Genomic DNA, 25,878 nt, shown 5'->3' with positions numbered 1-25,878 from the left:
ATTAATTATTACTGCAATTAGTTTAACAGTTTCTGTATAGTGTAAAGTGATATTAATATTGCCCAGATTCATTGTAAGAGATAGGCTCGTTTTGTATGAATCAATGAGAGCGTGTTTTGTTCTAACAGTTTCAGACAGGTTCTTATTACAACACAGTTCACGTGAGACATTTTCTTTCTTTTTTTTTTTTTTTTTTTTTTTTTTTTTTTTTTTTTTTTTTTTGCTCACGTATTCGATTACGATCCAAGATTACATATCAAACTGGTAGAGGGGTATGAATTAGTGATAGCAATTCAGATTTAAGAGTATCTGATTAAATATTGCGTTCAATTTTGGAATATCTTACCGCTGTATCATACTAATAGAAGATAAAATTACAATTCTCCAGAATAATTGCATTTACAGCATTTATTTTGACAAAAGTGCATATAAATTTGATTTCATTGAAATAGGTGTTAAGTAAATGGTATTAATATTGTAATCTAATGTTAGGAACTTTTTGAAAGAAATTGCTTTCTGTAAATTAAAGTTTTTAGGGGGTTGATGTTTAGTTCGATTTCTTCTTTTTGTTCGTGCCATTTCGAAATAGTTTTCGATGTTTTTTAACGGCAAGTATTAAGAGAATAGCATTTACAACGTAGAGACTAACACAGACTACGCAAACATTGTTTAATTTGTACAAAATGGAAGCCAGATAAATCGTGCCGATGTTCGCACAAATTCCTAACGTTACGACGAGGGCTGATGTAACATACCTATTCCATAAACCTAAAAAATTGTCATTAAAATATTATTAAAAACAAAAGAAATATGATGTTTTGTTTCTCAAAAGAAATAATTTTTTATAATATATGTTTTGTTGAAACACAAACCCAATACGTACTTAATATTGCAATCAAAACATAAAATATTAATCCATATACAGCATTTGGCATATATAAAAGGGATGTTTCTGGAATTATTCCAAAACCTTTTCCGTATCTGCAATAAAGTCAATTACTTACTAATCTACAAGTATTTAAAAATAGATTTAATATATTTACCAATTAATTATATTCATCTTTTTGTTTTTTTTTTCTTTTTATTAATTCACCAAATATTTTTAACATATAGATCAAAACACATTAACTGTTCTTATTAAATTACATCATCCATTATACACCATAAAACAGTGAATTCGAAATTCGATATGAGGCATGCGCAAGAATCACTAAGGCTGATTTCTATGTTGAACACCATTTAATATATAATTGTACAGAAATTACCTTTAGCACATATATTCACATTACATAAATTATATCGATTTATGAATTATCAAAGATTTGAAATTAAATAATAGAATAGATTCAATATTTTTCGCTTATTTATAATATTAAAAAGTATTTGCGTCACAACACGAATCACACTGTGCACAAGTTTTCTAGATATTCCTCTAGAAAGGTACGAGCTTTGCATCATGCATGTCTTAAAACTAAATAATGTGTACTTACTCGGAAGAAAATGCTTTGGTGCAACTAAGGTGCTCGCTTATGTCACATATTGCCTCGTACAAATCATCCTTTTCCTTTGCCTTTTCTATGTAATGTGCATAAGAAGAAAGAGTAAAACCTACGATGCATATGGTGACGATTCCGGCATTTAATTTTCGTACAGATTTCTTAATAGTAGACATGGTAATATCAGTTAATTATATGAACAATGAGTAAATTTAGACGTTGATTTGATACACTTTTTTAAGGAAAAATCACTGATGGAATTATTCACACTTGAAAATTTTCTGAACACTACGAGAAATTAATGTTCTTCGTTGAAGTAAATTATCCAAATGAGACAATCGATAATGAAGCGAATGTGAAACAAAATATAACGTGGAACATTGATTGGTGTTGATTCCACTTTGGTATACTGAACACTGAGTAAAAACTTTCTCTCCCACCACACACATGCTTATTCGATTAAATGAGTAATCTCGCGTGATTTGAAGGTCATCCATATGTATGAAATTTATCATGTTTATATAAACTTTTAATATTTATTATCTATATTCAACTTTTGGCCAAACCAGATTATTTTTAGTTAAAATTAATAAGATTGAGATTAGTTGGAATACTTTATTTTTTATGATTTGTACAATCCTTACAAGACTTTTAAATACATATGTTTTTTTTTTTTTTTCAAAGATACTGACAGTTTGAAACCTGCAGAATAAACGGATGTTTTGGAACTATGTCACGTTTTTCCATTTTTTTACATAGTTTACCTCATACATCATTTTAGAGACTTATTAATAATTGTTACTAAAACTTAGAAATTAAATTTTTTAGTTTGAAAGAAAATACTTCACATTTTACAAACGAATGGTTACAAAAAATTTAACGTGACAATATGCAAAATTTCTCTAGAATAGAATAGTATCTTATTTTTCTATATCTTAATACAAGTGCTGATTATAGAGAGTATATGGGTACACATAGGAATTTTGTCTCGAGAACAAAAATGCAGATAATAGTAAATTAGCTACATCATATACTAGTGTTACTTATAAAAAAGATAAGAAATGTAGATCATTATTAGAATATGCTATAGATATTGATAACCTCTTTATGTAGTTGGAATATTTGAATTTAATGGGACTTAGTATAGTTTTACTCCTGTGGAGCCATTGCTCTGGCTTGAGCCCTTACGCGTTTCTCATACTCCAAGCGATTTTGACTGTAGTAAAGAAAAAAGTTCATATTATAAAAAGTAATTCAAAGTCTCAATTATATAAAATAAATACAATACCAGTATATTGTATAGGCTTCTGCTTGAGCTGGATCTTTGACATTAGGTTCATTTAATAAATCTTGTATACCAAGAAGGATCTGCTTAATCGTAATAGCAGGTCTCCAATCTTTCTCTTCATCTAAGAGTGACAAACATACTGTTCCTGAAGGATAGACATTTGGATGAAATAAAGGTGGCTCAAATTTACACTTTGGTGGACTGGAAGGATAATCATCCTTGAAGATCATCCGTAATTTGTATAAGCCACCCTCCCATGGTGTCTATAAAATTGAATAATTAGATATTACTGTCCAAATAAACAATTATAACATTATACAATATAACTCACAGATTTTTTTCCTGGTATTGCACATTCCCAATTCATCAAGTTAAGGGTACCATCTTGATTTTTAACTGGTCGTGCTACGAATCCCTATAAAAAAACGTTTAAATGATATTTCAATACATATTACACCCAAAAACATTAAGATTTATTTAACATATGCACTGTATATGTCAGAATAACACACGCGTTTCGTTACGAAAGGTTAGGATTTATAACTGCTCAATTATTTTGTCACAAACAATTTTCAAACACAATAATAAACTATTGTTTATGTTAGAATTATACTATAAACAAAGATATTTATTTATGAATGAGAATTTATTTAAAAGAACAATCTAAATGTCATATAACAGATCACCAAAGTAACATGCACGTCGATTGCACTCAGAAAAAACAATATATCAAAAGGATATCTTACAAAAGGATGATCTTTCCTCCATGCTTTTCGCTCTTCGGCGAGTCTAGCAATCGCAATGCCTGACATTAATCTGCAACAAGTTTGCGTTATATTAGTGTAATGTATTTGGGCGCGAAATATAATCGAGACGTAAAGCAAACGCGAATTATGATGTTACCACGACGCTTATCAATAGCAGTCCACAACTTTGAATTCTAGGCACTTTCTGCGCCGGAATTTCATCAAATTCTCAGCCGCACAAGGGTGAAAGCGATTGTATTAGGGTGCGTGTTCAGAAAACCTATGGATTTGTAACCGTCTTTAGTGTCGTATAGATCTCAATGTGAATTCTTTTTCATAAAGACTGCATCCGTTACACTGGGACCTCTGTTGGTAAAAAAGGACACGTGCCGCAGTCAAGCCTTACAGAGCTACACCAATCAAAATACATGTACATTTGTCCAATTCAATGATTGGCTGATTAATTTTAATTATATGTGTTAATAATTATTATTAATGAATTCCTTTTTTCTGATTTATTAATGTAGAGTAATATTCATTTTTTAAATATTTCTCACATAATTTCTTAATATCACAATATAAAGGATAATAATAATTCTTGAAATCAAGTTATAAACTATTTAACTCATTTAATCGTATTTTAAAAAACTAATAAAGGAGAAGAAATTTATAATATCCGTTCAAAAAATGTCAATTCTTATTATTATTATTACTTAACTTACAATGTGTATATATAATTAAAACTACATAATTTATTTTTAAATAATTTATTTCGTTATTTTACGCTTCTCATTTTTATTATTTTGAAAGTTGTACATTTCATCTTTTATTTCAATCACAGATCAATAATGTATATATATATGTATATGTATAATGATATTTATATTTATGGATATTTACGTTGAATTAATAAATTAGTATGAATGTGAAGAAGATTATTAATTTGTTATATTCTTTACACATAGCAATTTAAATGGTAAATAATGTAACTAATTTCCTTGAATGACAAATTAATTCAATGTAAATTATATAATTTATTTTCTATTTATACAAAAATAATATTAATAAAATGTATTTCAATTATTAATTTTGTCTTCAAATAATTCAAATGATTTCATTTATATTACTACATTTCGTATCATTTCAGCTGGCACTCCATATAATTCATCGTCGAAAATAAAATAATTGCGAAACTCGACTCAAAATCTACTTGTGCTACTAGGATCACATATTAATGTTAAAGGTAGACATACGCTTTTATAGTTAAACTGAATTTTCCCTCAAAAGTTACTTCTTATATTAGGGTAGCATAAAACAAACAGAGGTCTTGTTACGCTAGGTGGCGCCTCTGTAACGGTGATGAATTGGTTGTCAAATTTCATTCTTTGTACTGGGATAACATAGCTACAACGGAGATTCCGGATGGCTAAATGCCGCTATCGCGTGAATTACTTTGTATTAAATTACAAATTTCTACTTTTACATTGAAATAGTATAATTCGAAAAGAAGCTGTTTAACACAACATTAATACCTGGAAAATTAAACTCATAATTAATTTTTATCTGAGATATTACAGTAACATTATGATAGAAATATCATTAATTTACCCGCCTATTTCAAACGAACCAAGCTTCAACGGTAAGAGATGAGAGTGATTTCATAGGCATGAGTTTACTACAGTATGTCAAGGCTAATTATCTTTTTTCCACAGGAATTGAATTTCTGTTTTAAAAAACCGTAAAATATAAATATAAAGATATAATTTAATGATATCTACATAATCCTACCAATCTGTAACTAGAATTAAATATTAGAAATTTCATGGAAATCTTTAAGGTAATTTAACAAACATTATAAAATTCATCAAATTGTCTTTTAAATATACATGTATAATATTAGAGTAAACGACTACAAATAGTTGTTTTTCCCATTCTAAAAGATCTAATTATCGCGATATGCATTAGCGCACTATGTAAATCGAATGTCTGCGTCTGCGCTCACATCTTGCAATATGTGTTCTCTTCTAGTTAAACCATCGTATCGTCTTAGTTATTCATCCGGCAGGAGAGGATCAGCTTCGATTTTCTTATTATTATCGCCAGGCCTCAGTTGACACTTGTGCACCATTCGAATATGGTCTCCTTATTTATTATTCATTCAAACGATTAATAAACTCGATATCGATGGAGAACTCGTGATCATTCTTATTAAGTTCAAACAAGTTCTTCTACACTTTTCTAATGCAAGATTCGATTTAAACAAAATTTCTTAAAATGTGGAAAATATTAAATTACATTCTTGCGTAAGTAAACTTCTTTTTGTACAACTTTCTGTTATTTTCAAAGACACTGAACAATTTTTCACGCAACTATTAAACTTGTTAAATACGTTTCAATTTTCAAAATAACGCGACAGTAACTTGATCGGTATTTGCACAAAATTCAGAATTGGTCAGGCAAATGTTGCACTGGTTAAACAAACACGAATACGACTGCAAACAAGAGGAAAATGAGTTTCCTCTTACGTGTCCTTAAGATTCCGACTCCCAGAAGCATTGTTTAAAAATCGCATTCGTACCGATCGATCGTCAGAAAATGTACGAATGGAGGAGAAATTAAGACAATGGCGATTAGATAAGTAACGGAGGATTATGGTTATTTGCTCAAAATGTTGGAGCATGGCGCATACTGAGTCCCGCGTGCTTCCGTGTTTGTAGGAGTATTAAGCTACAAGAGATTAGATAATTTTATGCCATATTTCAATAGAATATTCAAAACTTACATGGCGAAAAGATGATGGTATTGATAAACAGATTTCTTGAATTACTTCCATGAGAAACTAACAAATTGTTCATTAACGTTTACGTAATTTTGTAAAAAGTAGTAGGAAATAATTGATTAATGATTGATTCAAATAGGATAATGTTTTCCTCGATGATTTTCCTACCTTTGGGGGCGAACACGAGCGAAGAAAATTGCGATTTGCGTCAAACAAAATTAAATACCAGCATCGAGTGCGATTTCAAGGAACACGATGATCGTTTGGTTTGTTTTCACGGTCTGGAGGATAAGTGGAAGACCGGGTGATTATCGTTATCATATCCTTACTTACTAATAAGTATCTTAAATAGTTACAATATATAGAGAAAAGCATTTACGGATGGTTGTTTAGAGGTGAGAACGTGCAAACTTTAGTACTTTGCTACTGGCCTTTGACATCCTTCGATCCTCAAGATATTTTACAAGGATTTCCTTCTTTGAAAAAGCTAACAATTAAAAAGGGAAACTTAACTAAATTAACGTCGCCTTTTCCAAACGAGTCACGATTGATCGAGGTTTGATTATTTAATATTTTATGATACTCTGTTTTTTCAATTAATGTAAGAAATATCTTCTTTTCAGAAAATAGAGATAACTGAAACTACGTTAAAAGAACTTCCAAAGAATACTTTTGTCAATCTTTTAAACTTAAAGATTATTGATTTTCGAAATGATAGCTTTCCGGAAATGAATGTTGAAACTTTCAATATTCCCTCGTTACATCATATTTATCTTTCTGGTAAAAAATTAAACACTTATAAGCTTTCTCATCAAATTTAATTATCTCTACCTTAAACAATACAAATATCTTTGTAAAGGTAATCCTCTAAAATGCACGGAGGATACAAAGTGGATATTAAACGGAGAAAAAGGTTCTTTGGGTCACAAAGTCGCTGATAAAGCACATTTACGTTGTACAGTGCCATACGATGGTAGAGCACTAATTCCAGTTGTAGAAATAATCAACGTAACTAATTTCATATTATTGTTTATTCGCAGAAAGCAAAATTAATCTCTGTGAACTATCTGAACTTGTTAAATTTAATATTTTAGACGTTGAAAGAGGAATGTACAAAGACTATATGTGAATGTAAATTAGTATACGTGCTTGGTAACGGAGGGAAACATATCCAGAAGCAACTGATGGCTTTTGTTTCGGTGAATTGCAGCCATCGTGGATTAACCGAGATGCCAAGCTTCTTACCCGCAAACACAACCACCCTTCATTTGTCCGGAAATAAGGTTGCAATATTGTAAATAAAATTTAAAAAATTTGTAATATTTGAAATTTATTTGTAGTGTAAAAATAGAATTCAAATTTTAGATACGAGATTTAAGACCACTTACAACGAATCCTATATACAGAGGAGTAATAGACCTTTATCTTGATAATAATACGATTGAATCGATTGTTCAATTGGAGGGTTCTAGCTGGGTAGATCGCTTTCGAGTGCTCAGTCTTCGTGGAAACAAACTGACCGATGTTTGTATTATATTTCCGATAATCAAGTATATGTTACTGGAATATTAGTATCAAAAGATTTACATTTGACTAGACTCGTTAGATTTAATATTAATTTAAAGCGATGGCAGAAGCGATAAGTTTACTCTGTTGTTTTTCCAGCTACCTACATATGCTTTGGAAAATGTGTTACAACACAATGGAAACGCAGTAAGTTTGTATCTTGGAAAAAATCCATGGAGATGCGATTGTCTTTTTACACCAGGTTTTCAGGTAAAATTCAAAGCATCATAATGCATTTATATAACAAGAAAAAGTTTCAAATCTTTAATAAAATATTAAATTTCGATTTAATTATTTATTTCTTTTTTATCTAAATTTTTAGGATCTCCTCATTAGGTATATGAACCTAGTAAAAGATATTAATGATGTCAGATGTTCGCCTACCAATGCAGATGATAATTCTAATAAAACTGTAAGTTATTAAATCATTTTTGTTTATGTTGATTCTTAAAACAAAGCATCTAAACAATTAAAATATAATTTTTCGAAGATAAGAGATTTGAGACGCACAGAAATTTGTACTTCTCCGGACGAAGAATCTGTACTTCATCCCCTGGACATTCTAAACATTATTTTAGCAATTCTGATATTTTTAATAATTGGAAAACTGCTTTACGATTACTGGTCTTTTAAGAAAACCGGTAAACTGCCTTGGATCGTTGCTAAAATACCATAACTGAATGATCATTCGTATACGACTTCTCGGAATTTTTTGAGGAGTCTTTTAAAAAGTATCACGAGAACTTACTTTCAATCTTGTTTCTTATTTTCACAATACTGATGGTATAACTCGTCAGCAGCTGCCTTCTTAGCCACGCATTCTCTCACACCACGACCTACATTTATTTAAAAGGAAACCTAGTTATAACTCAGGAAAGAACATGGAATAAACAAAACAAAAGATTTATTTAGATTTCTAAACTAAACCTTCACTAGTATAGCCTAATGCAGAACATGTAGCAACGTAAGTCAAACCCTGATAAGTTTTTACTTTTTCCACGGAGTACGTTGGAACTGAATCTCCTTTTTCAAGGCAGAGTTCATATAATTTCCTTTGTGCTGTTTCTCTTAGATCATCCCCGCCTAAATTAATTATTTCCAACAGTCTATCGAATAAAATTATGTTCAGTAACTATAATTGTTCAATAGCTTATATATAAGTATTTTTAAATGAAAAATTAATTGTTGTGAATTAGGTTTCTATGTTACATACTCTGTCTTTGTAAGATCCGCTAGTGTATCAGGTTTTTTATCCTCCATTTGCTGATTTGCAATCATTTTCAAAATTTTCGCGGCTAAATCATTTTTGGTCGCTTCTTTGGTTAAACCTCGACATGTTGCTGTTAATTTTACGTGAAATGTACTTTAAGTAATTATTAAAATTTATAAAAAGCAAAAGTTGATTACATTTTTCTAACTATTATTTAATTTCGAAGCAAATATTGCTGCTTTTTAAAGAAGACCATGTTTGTAAAATGAAAAATCAGGTAAACTTATGAAATTATACAAAAGAATCTTCAATATATAACGTATAGAATGAATGTATCAAATATATACGCGAGACATTACCAGCAAATCCAGCGAAATTTCCACGTATTACATAGATGTTCGATTTGTGACGATGTGAACTGTCAGTCGTGTATTCATATTCGATTGGTACTTTGCAACGTTTTGCATACACCTCTAAAACACTTAATGGAGTCCGTTGAGTAACAATTTTTGACAAACTCTCGTCACCGCTACCCTTTAATTAATTTCTAGATTATTACATGTTGTAATATATTACAATAAATTGTATAACATAGTGTACATATAAGAAAACAAAGAGAATATTGTTTTTTACTTTAATTGAAACATTTAGTACGTTGTCCATAGTCGGGATTGGTGTTTGATTTTTTAAATTTCGATCAGAATCGATTTCCATGGTGGAATCACCGACTGAATCATCTGGACATGTTTCTTGACGATGTAAAATAATGCAAGATTCTTCGTTCTCTATGAAATTTTAAAACTTAAAATCTGATGTGAAGTTGTTTATTTAAAATCAAGTTGAAGATAAAATAAAATAAAAAATTACTATTTAAACTGTAATTTTCTATTTCAATTTCTTTACTATTAATACGTTTCTCAAACATATTAATTGTTTTTTTAACAGACTGTACTTCACCTAAAATAAAAATTTATTTATCTTTATAAGAGAAATAATTGTATAGTAATCACTAATACCAGTATCTTCACGCATGGCATTATCTACTATTTTCGCCCATTCCTCCAAACTATGCATCTTTTTTATTTGATCAGTATCTAAACACAAATTACGGATTAGTACGCAATTATTACAAACTGTCATTTAAATTTTATAATCAAGTAAAGAAATGCAAACTTGTTTCAATATTAAGAGAAGCAGATGCATCACTAAAATGTTTCTTTGTAGTGTAGGAAGGATTTGTTATAAAAGAATCACTTGATTGACTCCCATTATTCTGTTCTTTATTTACTGAATTTCCACTCTGACTATTCAAATTAATCTCCTCTTCGTAAATACTGCTTTCAGAAACTTGTATTTCCGCTACGTTCTTACTTACGATATCACTTTCTTCTATAATCTATATAATTCACGTATATTTCATTACAAAATTGAATCAGAATATTAGATTTCTGATACCTACGTTACTTTCCGTGGTTAGTGATCCCTTGGCAGAAATCATTACAGTTGATTCTTCCGAATCTTGTGTACAGAAAGAGGTTGATGTTTCTGAAGAAATGTGACAATTTCTTTTAAATTTTAATTTTAGATATGAAGTATAATTCATTCTGAATAAATTATTTTCTAAACGATCATAAATCTACCAATTTCTCGACATGGTGTCCGTAGTTGCTGAAGAAGATCTTCTGCGCGATCGATAACAGCCTCCATTTCGCATAAAAGCGGTGCAGCATTTGGAAATCTTTCGGTTATCATACTCCAAACAAACTCGGCATCTTCTGTGCCTTGTAGTGACTTCGGTAGTTCATGTTTTCGGCACGTGGAGTCCCGGCGTTCAGACATTCAAACATGGACTTTATTATAGCCTATTTAAAAAGTATTAAACGTCCATCCGATTGCCTGATTGATAAGTCGCATACTTTATAAAAAAAATTATATTGACTTTATTGACTGGTTGACAAGATGAACAAGAGACTGTGAAATATGCAGCAACATTTAGTTGGCTTTGATAGTGTCCGCATAAATTTATTACTTATGGGATATATACATATATATATATTTAATAGGAATGAATAAAGGAAAGAATAATTGAACAAAAACATAAAAAAATTACATGCTTTAAATAATAAAATCTCATATCTGTAAATATGTTATTCATTTGAAACTAATAATTGTTGTTCACCATAATTTGTTATATAGCTATTCCTAGTATTTGTTAATAATAAAAACTCGACAATCGATACCTATCAATATTATCGATAGTTGAAGCAAACGATACCTCTAAGTATTTGATTACTTTGTAAACAATATTTGAATACAAAATTAGAAGGAAATGGATACTCCAATGATCGAAATAACAAGAAATTAAATTAAACAGAATAGGCTTGGCGTGAAATTTTATTGATAATAAGATACCTCTTACCGCTAAATTTAATACACATCACATAATCTCCTTATCGTAATGTGATTGTTAGGAATATATACAAAAAGCCATTACAGGGAATTCCTTGATATACGGCGATACATCAAAAAATGTGTAGAATCCGTTTTAAGGTACGTATGAAGACATCTTATTTCTCTAAATGCGAGTGGTGTTTTTTCAAAGATGACAGGTGTACAATCAAAATTGTGTGAAACCAATGTACAAATTGGTTTGATTAAGTAAATCATGTACAATTATTTAATTATACTTAAGCCGATCGTTAATTACATTCATTCATTTTTGAGTTTCACTGTTACACATTTTACAAGATCTTGGAAATTTCGCTTACCCGTAAAATGATGTACATGTTAATTACAAGTAGTAATAATGTCAAAAAAGTCGACGTCTCTTAAAAACAAAGGCATGAAAAATTGGCTTCTTGAATGTATTTAATCGTAGAAAAAAGGAAACAAAAAGAAGAAAACTCCTTCTTTCCAATTCTTTTCTTCTCACGATAAAAGTCCCTTTTCTTTTTTGTTCCGTCTTTTTTAATCAACTTTCTGTTTATTACTTTCTGGCGATTTGTCACCGTTCATTGGTGAACGAGAACGGCTACGGCTTTTGCTATGTTTGCTGCCTGATCGGGACCTCGACCTGTCGCCTCTCGATCTTTCGCGACTAGATCTATCTCTGGAAGAAGATCTGGATTAAAGAGACGGCTATGGATTTGCTTTTCTTGCGCTAATTATATCGATTAAACTCACTTCGAGGGAGACTTGGCTTTGGATTTGGACTGCGACCTGGACTTTGACCTCTCAGCCTTGGACCTAGAACGAGATCTGGATTTGGACTTTGACTTAGATTTCGACTTTGAGCGGTCTCTTGATCTGCAAAATTATAGTTCAAATGAAGAGGATGCAGGAAAGTACAAGTAAAAATATAAAAACTTATTTTTTTCTTTCAAACGGATGACATATGTTTCGTGTAAATATATATTAAGCAATGAGAGGTTTTTAAAAAAAAACCAGCCCAAACACAATGCCAATGGATGGGAGTGAAAAAATATGTATAAAATATAGAATAACTACATAACATTTAGTTATTGATAATTGCGCAAGAAACAAAGCAAATAAATAAACGTTCTAAAACATTAGTCGTAGAACATAAATTGACAGAAATACAAATTTTAGACGGGATCGGATATACTTACTTGGATTTAGATCGAGTTCGGCTACGTTCAGGAGATTTGGATTTGGATTTGGATTTTGATTTGGTATGTGCCCTTGATTTGGAACGGCTGCTGCGTCGACTACGACTACGGGAGCTGCGACGACTCCTGGTACAACAAAAAGTATCATAATATGTTTAAAACATTTTACAAAATTTGTCTACTATTTAAAACCTTAACTGTCATATCAATTGCAATCGTTTTAAGTTAGTCTAGATGAATGTCCTGTTATCATGCACGACGAACTGAACATATCTAATGTATGATCAAATATTAAAAGATGTAAAATAATTTCAGATTTCAACCATGAAATATATAGCATAACTTTGAAGTGATCAAAATTAGAAGCTAATATGCTACAAATATGGTTAGTATTAAAGTAAAAAATGATGGAGACATTGCCGCCCCCCGACAGTACCTTGATCGGGATCGAGAACGACGATAATACCTTGAGCGGGAGCGGGATCGGCGACGAGATCGAGATCGTGACCGTGATCTTGATCTCGAACTTGAGGATCTTGAGCGACGACCACGTCTTTTATCTTCGATAAGTCTGATTCTACGTCCGTTTAGTTCTGTGTCATCCAACTTATCAATAGCATTCTTCAAGTCAGAGTATGTTGCAAATTCTACAACCCTGTAACATTAAAATTATATAATTAATCAAACTTTATATAAAATTTATACGATTTGTTTTAAATTATTTGTCTTACCCTTCGTTCCTGCGCTGTTTATGTGCATCTGCATATGTCACTTCGCCAGCCTGTCTCATATAATCCTTCAAATCCTGAGCACCACACAAGAATACGAATTAGTATATCATAGTGACAATGAAATATATCTTACGATTAATTATAATGAAATACGATTAATATTCACGTATGAATAAAACTAAGTTTTGTGTTCCTATACTACAAATTACGCAGAGGTTAAAATGTATCCTGTGCACTTTTGTCCACTATATTTCCTCTAACACATTATTTAGTAATCCTTCTCCTCCCGAAATATATACCAAAAAATCTATCCTTACTGAAAAAACCATGTTATGTCTCCTGTCTGTCCATAATCTTCAGTGTTGAGAATATATGTCGAAAACATGTGCTCGAATTTAGTATCTGCGATTGATGCAACCTTTCTTTTTATGCAATTCAATCTTTAAAACAAGTATAGTCATATGTTATAGCAAACACCTCCACCCTGCAGAAAAATAAGTACTGTCGAAAATATATTTTAATAATTATCTGAAATATTATTTTTATCTGAAGGAATAATCATTGAATATATTTCTGCAGAGCAGCTCACAATAAAGTTTTACCAAAATCATGATTGCATACAAAAAACTTTCTGAAGTCAACTTTTATTTGAAGCAGAAAGAAATTGTAAACTGTATGGTACGATCAAAAACTATATGGATCGTTGAAAAGATGGAACTGCATAAGGCAGAGAGAAAGACAGTTGCTCGTAAAATCAAACAATGAATAGTGGAAGATGAATGATCTTGAGTATGCTGAAAAAATGTTCGGTTTCTTTTAGAATGTCTTTCAGATTACAAAACTTATATTTCAAAGCTGACAAAAGTAAAAGTAATTTGTGTATACAGGATGAGGAACATATACTTTGTTTGCTAATATAGCTGGAAGTTGGAATTCGAAAAATCCAAAGAACATGAACCGATGCTGAAAATAAAAGCACGTTCCACCTGTTTCCTTTGAAAATAACTGGTCAGGAGGAGAAATCATTTTTCGCTATCATTCATCAAGGATCTTCCTTCTGGAAAATTTATGTTCCTCTTGATGTAATATCCTTTTCTTATTGTGCCTTCTATAATTTAGCGAGATGGTTTCTATCTATTCTTCTTGGTGATTCATCGTCCGTAACGAGAAGAAAATTTCTGTTCGGTATCCACTGTATACATTCATGGTTGAGGCTATTCTTGTATTTGTGGGAACCAGGTACGGCTTAAAGTCGTGGACTCTCTCTTGTTAGGTGCGTGCGTGTAGATAGTATCTCTTGTCATTCATCTTGAGGTTTCTTCGTAATCATCCACAACACATCAAGTTTTCAAAAAAATTTGTGTTCGATATATTTGCAAATCTTAAATATGGTCATGTTTTCGTATCTCGTGAAGTAAAACATACCGATAGGGATCAGGTCGATATACCTTAAATTTTTTAAAGGATAATCTGCAACGATGCTTGATGATTGAAATGTCTTCTTTATATGTCTCGTACACAAACCCAAAAGAGAGAAGGAAACTGAATCTAACAGAAAGATAGAAATTGCCTTGCATAAAGAAAAGTTGATTTTCTACTCTTATTCGAAAGGCACGTGAAAAGCGTTCGTTTGAAGAAAAAAAACGTAAACGCCAAGTTATTTAAAAACGTTGATTCATATGACTAACGAACATATACACAAAGTACGGGAAAATAAACCAACTTCTACGTATATCGTTACCAAACGAACGGATGCCTAATTTCGAGCACACATGATATATGTGTATATGATATATATACAATATATATCATATAAATAAACTGTTAAACTGGTCCTCTGTTTCCGGTATTGGTTTTATATTGCGTGTGCACGGCTCCAAGCTCGTTGAACGTTTTCAATAGAGATCTATATTAATATAGATAGAATATATATATACATATAAAACACCTGAACTATGGTGCACAGTTAACAGATATACAATTTATATTTTAAAAAGATGTCAATAAATAAGAGAACAAGTTACAAAAGTGTGTAAGTGTATATAAGATATATAATAGATATAATATATATATCTAAAGAGTACACTCGGTTAAGGTGACGCATTTACCTTGGGCCCAGGCACCACCTTGCTTACGGACAGAGAGAAAGGCCAGACACAACGGCGCTTGGTTGGGTCGAACGGATCTGTGTGGCGTAGTCGCGGATGGTTCGGGTTTCGGCCCGTGTATGCCCTCATGGGTGGCCGCTGCCTGACTTACTAGATGGCTAGGTTGGTGGCATACCAGTAGCAGTAACAGTCGTAGTGTAGCAATAAATGTGATAATGGTGAGCGTTATAGTAGCAGTGTCAGTATCAGTATCAGTATCAGTATCAGTAACAGTAAGTAGTAATAGTAGTAGTAGTAATAATAGTAGTAGCAGTAATTATATGGTGAAACAGTCACTATGAAGGGTAATATAAAGAGTCAATAATAAAGTTGAGTAATAAAATGTCAAGAGTATATGTAATGCAGAAGGATGAAAAAGTGATGATGATGGTAATATGATGTTTCATAAAGGATATAATAGAAAGAATATTTGGTAACAATGGTGGTGATGGTGGTGGTATGGAAATACACTGAGACAGAGTATTATAGTAGTGACTGCTGTTGTAACACATCCAGGCAAAGATACAGGTCTGAGTCATTGATGATCGTAGAAGGCAGACGACGTTTTTCTCTCCCAGCGATCACGATGAGAAGATCGCAGATAAGTAAGAACCTATCTCATCACTGGGTTTCACCACGTATCACTGCGCAAGTAGTAGAAGGTGGTAGGTGGTAGGTGTACCCAGTGCCACGCGGCTATCTCTCTCACCCGGGACACCTCAGAAACCAACCTGGTGCCACTTGACCTTAAGGCGGGCCCATCGCGTGCATCGTCATCTTTATCATCGCACATCATCAGTCTATTGGCCCTACCGGTCGCCCCTCCTCGGCGAAGAGGACATGGCTCTTCGGAAAGAACATCAATTTTATTGTTTTTCTCAACTGTTGGCCGAACGTAAATGAAATAATAAATTGAAAAAGGAACGTCGAAGAATTGATTGAGCGAGAGAAATTCATATATATGTATACTTTTTTCATCAAAAGACAACCAATCATCCGAAAAGTACGATTAGTATTATATATATATATATGAAATGTATATTGATCAAGTAAGACTTGGTTCACATGCACACAAAGGAGCTCTATCTCTTTTTTTTAATTCGTTGGCATGAATATTTAGAGATTTATGTACGTAGATGTATACGTATATACATCTCATTTTTAAGATCAGAGTTTTTGGAAGATGGAGTGCGTCCTGGTATTTCCCACATAGTTCGCATTTCCCATTGTTTTCCCAAGATTGCCCTTCTCGGTTGGTCTATCTCGTATCTGAGTTTTCTTCTCCACTGTTCATTTGCTCGATGTCTTCTAATTGTACGCATCTCTTCTTCTAACAGTACACGTAAAGCAGCACGATCCGATTTTCTCAGTATCACTCTTATGGTTTTTCAAGGATCAATGTGTAAACCCACGTTGTATGTGATATTCTAGAGGTTCAATATGCCTGTTCTTTTTAATTTCAGGGATCATATTTCCTATATTCATCCCACTGTGTTTCAGCACTTTTCGTCTGGTATTTTCCTTTACCGTTTATTCTCACTTTTGCTCGTATATATGTGTATGTATATATATATATATTTTTTTGGACTCATCGCCGAGTGGAAGTTATTGGAATAAAAAATTTTGTTTCGAAAATATGCCACAGACTTACTTGATCAAAATGTACATCTTTCTTTTTTTTTTTTTGTAAACTCGGATTAGAGTTTCGAATGTGCATAAACGAACTTAAAAATGACGAAAGAAAAATCGAATAAAAACATTAATGCTAAAAATGCCGCGTGTGTAAGTTTGGTTCAACTAGAGGAATACACGAAATGCAGAACAATTGAAACGCCAGCGAGAAAATATAGGGATCGGTACTCGCGCGCATTTTCGATGGAATATTCGCATATCATAATCATTCTGGAAACCTCGAGTAGCAATCAAACTCACGAAAAAGCTATCGGACGTGTAGTAAATGCGAAGCAAGGGTACAGATATTGCTTACCTGCCAGCTAACACGACTCGACAGATTTTCCACAGTGAGCCTGTACTCGGTGCGTGTTGGTGGTCCGTATCTACAAAAGGAAAAGTATGGATATTATCTACTTTGTATTATTTCAATAGAAGCAGGTTTGTCTTGGACCTGACTTTATACGTAACAATAGCGAAATTCTAAGAATGGAAACGCAAGACTTGATTTGTAATATTCAATATTGTAATTATTTAGAAGTTGAATAAATTATAAGATGTATCGTTAGAGCGTAACATTGGATGTATGTACCTGGGCAATGATTGCTTGTAGCTAGATGCAGTCCTCGTGTTTCTGTTCACACTATCTCTGCAAAAAGGGATGTCATGTGAACAGAAATAACGGATCGTTGGTTAAACCTTCAGCAAATAACTACAGATCTGCACTCATTGCTCAGGCACACAATCAATCACCTGTTCCAATCGAATCAAATCTACTCAAAATGCAGCAATAGCGTACCTGTCGTGCCGCATATCGTCTCGGCTGTAACAAACACAATACCACACATCTATTAGTCGCCAATTACATCGATCCACCTCTCTCAACTACCAGTAATAAACATAACGTCTGGGAGGGTATTCACTAGGCATTATATATACTATGTATGTTAGATTTCTCAGCTATCGAGATCTTTCCAATACTTCCATTAATTCGACGTACTCGGGAGAGCAGTCAAATCCAAGACAACCAATTCAAACTAATTAGAATTCGCCGGTGCCTAGACGAATTTTCATCGTATGCAAATTGGCAAGCTTTACAACACACATTCGTTCCCTTTCATTCTCTTTCGCTCTCTCTCATTCATACTCTTTCTCTATTCTAGAGCTTATCATATCCAAGGTTACGTTCTTCCCTGTACGGGCGATATGCAAAATCATTTCTTACTACATACAATCGAATTGAATATAAATTCAAAATGAACAATTATTTATATTATATGAAAACAATCAAACAAGTTTCAAATAACACAGAAAAATTTACTCAAGATTTTGCATATCTCAAGTTAATTGCCTGCAGGGGAGTTGGGGATAATGATCGCTCTAATAAAATAAAAAAAAGGATAGCGTGTCTTACGCAGATCGCCTCGAGTCCCCATAACCACCACGGGAGTCACCATAGCGCCACTGGTCACTACCCCTAGGTGTCCCCCGGGCCCTCTCTACAGTAATTCTGTAACAAGACACATTGGATATGCTTACTTGTCTCTCCAGGAGCGTGAGCGTCCGTAGCCACGGTCGCCTCGCCTCCCTGAAACACCCCGTGCTATCTCCACCGCCACTCTGAAACACACCCAACAAAACCCCGCCTAAGTCCTCGACTAATTCTTACTCTAAAGCTGCTTCCTTCCTTCCATCCTTCTTTCCATTTTCTTTTCCATTCCTCAGCCTCCTCTCGAAATCCGTTCAAATATCATCCGCCTCGTTCTTTATCTACAAAGTCCAGACATTGAGGCGCTGTCCCCTCATCATCGTATTTGTCTCTTCATCCCCTCTAATTTTTCTAGTTGCTGTTCACTTATAATGAGCAACTTATTCATCAATCCAAGTTATATATTCATATAAAATCTTGAAGCTTTCTCATAATTAACTGGGATCAGTGTACACTTGCTTTTCTTTCATTCTTTCTCTTTGCTTCGTTTTTTTTCTTTTTCTTTTTTTTTTTTTTTTTTAATACTTCAAACAATTAGACAAAAAGGTTGTTTATGATCACCAGAGAATTATGAAAACGCATTACTGTCTACAAAACATACGTTTGTATCTTTCTCTCGTTTGATTTGTTAAACAATTTTTGTCAAAGAAGCAATATACATTACTTAAAATTCTGAGGCATTCGTTATAAAGTATATCAATATAGTCTCTTTAAGTAACACATATATCGGGGAATTGATGGAAGTAGTTCAAAATGGCGGCAAGTCATATCGGCTATTTAAGTAAGATGCACTTTTATTCCAGAACAAACCCAATCAATAATTTGGAGGACAGACGCCGTTTTGTTAAACTTAAAGACAATAATCAAAGAAAAAAAAAAAAAAAAAAAAAAAAAAAAAAAAAAAAAAAAAAAGAAAAAAAAATATTTGTATACACGTTGCATTTTAAATTATACAGAAGCAACAGCAGATTATTATATTGATACAAAATAAAATTCAAGACACTTAAAAAAAACATTAAAAATATGTAAAGACTTAAACATAAATAGGAAAAATAAAATTTAGAAAGCACAAATATTATTTACAATTTCGAACTAGTTTATAATTGACTTAGTTTGAAAAATAATATCAATCCTTTTAATTACATATAAATACAAATATTTATATATTCAAACTTTTTGTTCCCTACAACCAATAGAATGCTACAATGCCTTTATTTCCAAGTACAGATAACTGGGAAACGTCTAGAACGAAAGCACTTTACTCAATAATGCAGTAAGATTGTTAAAACAAAAAAGAAGAAAATTTCCAATGCTATTGCTTCTCATGTATAATCCTACTCATTTTGTGCAACATTAATGAAGCTTTATGCTTTTCAATTACTTTAATAACTTTTATAGAATTGTTAAAAAATAATTAATATTAAAATTATTAAATTAAACAAAGCAAAATCTTTAATAATATAATAAGATATGTCAATGTTACAATTTCAATGTATGTTTAAAATACAACAATATAAAAAAAAGGAAAAAAAAAAGAAAAATATTAAAGTTATCAGTAATAAAAAATCTTTAATAAAATAGAAGAGTAAACTCTTGTAATTTTCAATAATCACTATTTAGCAAAATGTGCAATTGAAAACTACAAGTTCTAACATATAAATGTGAATAAATAAAACAAAAACTAATAGTGAAAAAAAAAAAACTATTCATGCAAAACATGCTACCTACACCATTCTTCATACTTCTACTATATTATATTTATATGTATAAAATGTACATAATAAATAGGGTGTATTACCTTTCTCCTAGAAGCTCCTTCCCATTGAGCTCGTAGACTGCATCATCTGCATCCCTATAGTCATCAAATTCCTGTAAACAAAATATATTTATTATAAATCAGAATAGGATGGAGACTTGACAATTTCAATTTCTGCATGCAGTATTATATTATATCATTCATGTTATTCAATATGCCTTATTAATTCATGGAATACAGCTAATGTGTAACATCATATGCACTTGCAATCATTAATGTAAATATTCAGGAAATTTCCATTAATACATACTAACAAAATAGAATAATAATCTATACAGGGAGAAAATTCATATGATTCTGAACTAAAATTTCAAAGGAATATTTCATAATTTCGTAATTTTACTCTTTTTAATTTTATAATTGGTATTTTACCTCAAATTAATTAGCAATTAAATGTTGAACATAAGTAACACGATTTCCCTCTGATAAGACATAACTTACAAACATTTTGTAGATTAATCGATGAAAACCAGCACACAGTTCCATAAAGCAGCCACAGTACCAATGTGTTCAGGGCTCAAGGTAGGTCAGATCAACTCACGAGTTCAAGTTATTTTTTAAGTAAAACACTTTATCCTCTACACATTTTGGTCAGCAATAAAATAATAAAATAATTTATAACTTTTCTAATAAGTTGCAAACAAAAATTGCAAAAAATTTTCTCACTGTGCTGGTAAATAATAAGACCAAACTGAGTAGAGTAAAGTGTTAGATATGTTTATGAAATTTGATTCAAGTACTTACAACAAAGCCGTAACCATTCTTGATGAGGACATCACGGAATCGACCGTAGCCTCTGAAAAATCTCTCAAGGTTCTTTCCCTGGTGCCGTATGGAAGCCCACCGACATAGACCCTTGTCCCTACCATACTGTAAAAAAAACAATTGAACCACATTAGACTTACCACAAAGGCAAATCCATTCTTCATAGCGACCTCCTTGATTCTACCATATTTCCGGAAGAACTTCTCAAGGTCGCGCTCTCTCACCCGGTATGTTAATCCACCAACGAATACTCGGGTGCTCATTCTTAAAGGAAAATATAAAAACACCATACATAACAGGCTACTTTAAGAACCTGCTATTTAGTCACATGACAACATAAGTACTGTTATGTTAATTTCCAATATTCTGGCTGAGAATGGCAATGCAACTCAATAAAACTAACATTGGTGACTTTATTTCATATTTCTGTAGTAACTTTGGAAATTTATATTAAAGGAAGCTTTACGAGTAAAATATTATTTGTGAATGAACTGACTGCAGTAAATCACAAGTGCAATATAGAGGTGCTATTGTAATATAACAATTTGTTTCCAAACCTAAGATTCCACATAATTAAGAAATATAATACTTCAACATACATTCTTCTATAACAGTCACACAGATCATTTTCAGTTACAAAAATTAAAATTAATAAAATTTATAAAATTTCACAATATATTAAATAAATATGTTAACAATTCACTAATGAATAAAACTTAAGTTACACTTCAATATTTATGTTAATGTAAGTTGGACACCAATATAATCCACATAGAGTTCATGCTACATGTTGTGTAATAAAAGTACAATTTGAAGCCACATTGTTCATTGCATATTAAAATAAAAACAATTCTGAGAAGCATAAATATCTATAATAGCATAATCTAATGAATTTTTTTTAATTACTGTATCAATACTGAATTATACATAATAATATAAAAAACAATTTGTTGTTAGAACAATTTACTGAATAATAAATTTATCATTTAATTTCAGGCCAAAAAATAAAATGACTTAATATTTAATGCAATACAGTTTTATAACTATGTTAAGCACATCTCATGCACTTGTGGGTGATAACATAAAACATTCTTTGCCTATGTATATTTAAACAAAAAGTGTTTTAACAATTTGCTCACTGATGAAGTATGAACTACTATTGTATACTAAGGTGTTTATTTCCATGCTTACTCAGCCAAAAAGTGTTTACAAGTATTAAGTAAATATGAACATTAGTCGTGTTCGGTATTCACATTAAAGTATTATTCAAGTGAGAAAAATAATGTGGAACATTTGAAAATTTTATCATAGATACCGAACTCGCCTAATGTCACAAATAAAGAATTAAAAATGGCAAATATGTAAAATAATTTGTAATATACGAAACGTAATTTTCAATATGCTATATAAAAATTTACCATCTGAACATTCACCTTTAAGATGCCTGTACTATAAAATTATAATATCTACTTAATTACAATTGAGAAAATATTTCCTTATATATTTGTTGAGAGGTTTTTATTGCACTTTACAACAGTGTACCGTTATGTACCACAAGTCAAATTATTTTCCCTCTTTCACCTACCGAAATCTTTTCCAAAGATTAAAAGCTATATATAATTTGCTTTTATCAGAATTTTTACTTATTTTTTGAAATTGATGTTTTTATTTAATACATGGGACTTAATCTAAAATGTAATATATTTCAAACTTCTGCGACAAACCGTGTTTTTATTGGACACTCGTTTCATAAAATGGCGGTCGTGTGATTGCATATCGTCCTCCTTTTCTGCTACGTAATTTACCGATTATATGCAGATAAAAACGTGATAACTGTACTTATAAAAACATGTTACGATTATATAAAATAATTATATTTATTATGAAACATTATATTCTGTATTTGCGGAAACCTCTCGAAAATTATCAGTATGATGTACAAATTAACGATAACGCTAAGATGAAATAGTTACGAATTATTTATGGAACAAGATATTAACTAAGGCAAGCGATTATTTGCGTCGTGCGCATATATATTATAATTAGATATAAAAAATTTTATGGGTAAGCACCCATATGACGTAGTATTTAGAAAAAATATTACCACGTCATTAGAAGGTAATTAAAAAATGTGCAACAAACAATTATTTAATTTACAGTATAAAAAATATGACTCAAACTTTTTATCATCGATGAATTATCGTTAAACCATCATGATGTGATATGTCGAGGGCACTTATCACGAATCGCGGCTGTTCCATCCATAAAACAAAAGTATTTGCAAACAAATCACTCTTTTTAATGCATATGTAATATCACAAAAAAACATATGTTTACAAACTTACCTGAATATACGTAATAAAACGTTGCTTTATCCACTAAAATCTTTTGCTTTTACGATACGACACTACTGAAATTACTAGAAGAAGTAATGATCGGCGTCTGAAGAAAGATGGCTCGCTGCAATAACGGAAACAAAACGGGGTTCACACAACAGAAAACAAAGTCGCTAGCTGCTATGTCTCGATACCAGACACCTAGTATGACAAATTTAACATAATCTTAAATAAATTACTAAAATTGTTTGTAACAATATGAATTTGTTACCTATTAATAACACAATATTTTTACTTTTAATGTATAATATGAAATAATATTTCTTAATGTCTTTTATTATAATTTATCTTCCTCTCTAGGGAAGATTTTATTTATGAATAAGTTACGTATTTACTACGTTTAAAACAATAAAGTTTATAATTATGCAATGTCTTCAATTTTTATTTACTATCGTAATGAGGCTATAGTTGTTAATAATTTTTATTATACTGGCGGGTAGTTATAAATAGGTATATACACTATTGCATCCGAGATAATGTACGCAGTGATATAGAGCGGGATATTCAAACAATCATATTAAAGGATAAAAATGTTTAAATAATATTATTCTTAAAATAAATTTTATAACGGTAAATAATATATTACAAAAAAAGCTTATTTTCTCTGTTATAATTGAAATAGTATACAATGAAATATAAATGAAACTCTTTTACTACAAAATTAAATTACAATTATATCTTTAATATTGTAATTTCTTTTCAAATCGATGATATATAATAGAGAAACCCTTAAATACTAAAGTGCATTAAAATATTTAAATAATATGCAATCAACATAGTTCAATGAATATAAGACGTAGTATATATTGTATAAAATTTAAATAAACAATAAAATTATTTCGTCCGCAATAAACGTTGATAAAGCCGTGGACCTTCTATACGTCGAGTATACTGGCGCCACCTATTGAAAACAAAAATGGTGGCCAACAATATGCCCTATCCCTGCCCTGGTTTTATGGCACGCCAAATGTCTGCGTTCTCTAGGCTTCTTTCTACTATGTATTTCCCTCCGACTGATACACCCAATTTCGATGTGAACAAAGGGAATCATTTCCTCGCGGTCGACCCTATCTTACGTGCTAAATAAGTGGGGCTACTTCTAACCAAACCGAAGGTGATCCAAAACTATCGAATATTTCGCGAAATTATAACCGCACCAGCTCGATTCGTCGTGTCATTCACCTTATATAATGTAATTAGTTACACACAATTCCATACGGCGGTTACACGCCTTTAACATGTATTGCCCGTTACAGGAAACACAAAATAAACAATCTAGCATTGTGGCAATGCAGTAAGGAGCAAAATCCTATATGCTTTACTAATACAAAGCGCAAGATAGATGTTTTATTTTGCTACATGCTATGTACAAATTACGTATAAAATTTCCTGTCGTCCATATAACATGTATCACCAAAATCATTTAATATATTTACTGAAATGTCAAATAATCACAGGGTCATATTAGGTTCGTACTATTGCAGATAAAGTATTTGTTTCCTTGACAACGGGTCTACTGATACTACTATTTTAAATAAATTCCACTGAGTGATATGTTAAATAAATCTTGCACTTTTGATTACTTTTTCTTTGACATCAGATCTATTGTACATAATATATTACAAAAGATATGATAAAGGTTGTCTTTTTATATCAATAAAGAATTAAAGTATCTATTATTGATAACATATTTTCATTATTGTAGGTTGCTAAATTTTATATAAACTGGTAATGACAGATAGAGCACACAAAATGAGGTTGGAAGCAGAAATGGCAGCTCCTTTGCATTTGCAAAGATTAGAGCGTAGTCTTAATGTACAGCCCTTTTTAAGACAAATTAATGAATTATTCCAAGATCCAACTAGGTACCTTTTTTTTTATCTTTAATGAAGTAAAAATTATATAAAATCTGATCAAAAATTGTTGCTTCGTTAATTCTTACAGTGAAGATGACAAGTCTGTATCATCAGAATCATCTGAAGGATCAGACAATTATATTGATAATGTTCTAATTCGAAAAGAAGGTGTGTCAATTGTATTAATAATTTATAAACAGAATTTTGTTTGTATAAATGTCTAATTATTAATTTTTTAGAGGAAAGAATTAATAAATTGAGGCTTTATAACATGTCAAGTGTTGGAGAAGAGC

General features: G+C 31.4%; 6 protein-coding genes across 6 annotated transcripts in view; 2 read left to right on the top strand and 4 right to left on the bottom strand.

Annotated features, from left to right (window-relative positions):
• Positions 1-465: 465 nt before the first annotated feature.
• Vkor (Vitamin-K epoxide reductase) lies at positions 466-1,928 on the bottom strand. The gene is made up of 3 exons (XM_017906006.1): positions 1,491-1,928; positions 884-981; positions 466-768 (listed from the first exon to the last, which is right to left on the bottom strand). The coding sequence occupies exons 1-3, from the start codon at positions 1,670-1,672 to the stop codon at positions 548-550; spliced, it is 501 nt and encodes a 166-aa protein (XP_017761495.1). The 5' UTR covers positions 1,673-1,928; the 3' UTR covers positions 466-547.
• Positions 1,929-2,448: 520 nt separating this feature from the next.
• Positions 2,449-3,821, bottom strand: lwr (ubiquitin conjugating enzyme lesswright). The gene is made up of 5 exons (XM_017905977.1): positions 3,688-3,821; positions 3,531-3,600; positions 3,116-3,199; positions 2,785-3,047; positions 2,449-2,712 (listed from the first exon to the last, which is right to left on the bottom strand). The coding sequence occupies exons 2-5, from the start codon at positions 3,594-3,596 to the stop codon at positions 2,646-2,648; spliced, it is 480 nt and encodes a 159-aa protein (XP_017761466.1). The 5' UTR covers positions 3,597-3,600; positions 3,688-3,821; the 3' UTR covers positions 2,449-2,645.
• Positions 3,822-5,595: 1,774 nt separating this feature from the next.
• On the top strand, positions 5,596-8,964 carry swi2 (Protein singed wings 2). The gene is made up of 10 exons (XM_017905976.1): positions 5,596-5,833; positions 6,449-6,613; positions 6,703-6,865; positions 6,933-7,089; positions 7,169-7,317; positions 7,404-7,592; positions 7,675-7,833; positions 7,975-8,085; positions 8,198-8,287; positions 8,366-8,964. Exons 1-10 carry the CDS (start codon positions 5,805-5,807, stop codon positions 8,549-8,551), a joined length of 1,398 nt encoding a protein of 465 aa, XP_017761465.1. The 5' UTR covers positions 5,596-5,804; the 3' UTR covers positions 8,552-8,964.
• LOC108551694 (uncharacterized) lies at positions 8,626-10,924 on the bottom strand. Its single transcript, XM_017905943.1, has 10 exons — positions 10,726-10,924; positions 10,541-10,630; positions 10,259-10,471; positions 10,102-10,179; positions 9,962-10,042; positions 9,719-9,870; positions 9,445-9,619; positions 9,089-9,215; positions 8,803-8,981; positions 8,626-8,711 (listed from the first exon to the last, which is right to left on the bottom strand). The coding sequence occupies exons 1-10, from the start codon at positions 10,922-10,924 to the stop codon at positions 8,626-8,628; spliced, it is 1,380 nt and encodes a 459-aa protein (XP_017761432.1).
• Positions 10,925-11,461: 537 nt separating this feature from the next.
• B52 (serine and arginine rich splicing factor B52) lies at positions 11,462-21,452 on the bottom strand. Its single transcript, XM_017906007.1, is given in 12 exon segments — positions 11,462-12,206; positions 12,269-12,391; positions 12,715-12,840; positions 13,181-13,369; positions 13,446-13,519; positions 17,580-17,649; positions 17,856-17,912; positions 18,063-18,086; positions 18,678-18,773; positions 20,551-20,621; positions 21,313-21,383; positions 21,386-21,452. Coding segments are annotated over 12 exon segments (1,107 nt in total). The 5' UTR covers positions 21,438-21,452; the 3' UTR covers positions 11,462-12,052.
• Positions 21,453-24,659: 3,207 nt separating this feature from the next.
• The window catches only part of Ino80 (chromatin-remodeling ATPase INO80), a 14,731-nt gene continuing 13,512 nt past the window's right edge, over positions 24,660-25,878 (top strand). Inside the window, exons 1-4 of the mRNA XM_017906004.1 lie at positions 24,660-24,843; positions 25,435-25,594; positions 25,674-25,753; positions 25,825-25,877. Coding sequence (XP_017761493.1) covers positions 25,461-25,594; positions 25,674-25,753; positions 25,825-25,877 — 267 coding nt within the window. The 5' untranslated portion in view covers positions 24,660-24,843; positions 25,435-25,460. The remainder of the gene's footprint in view (positions 24,844-25,434; positions 25,595-25,673; positions 25,754-25,824; position 25,878) is intronic.

Source organism: Eufriesea mexicana, unplaced genomic scaffold (assembly GCF_001483705.2).
Source record: "Eufriesea mexicana isolate 0111107269 unplaced genomic scaffold, ASM148370v2 scaffold5017, whole genome shotgun sequence".
In the NCBI taxonomy this organism is placed as follows: domain Eukaryota; kingdom Metazoa; phylum Arthropoda; class Insecta; order Hymenoptera; family Apidae; genus Eufriesea; species Eufriesea mexicana.
This window is presented reverse-complemented; position numbering and strand designations above follow the sequence as displayed.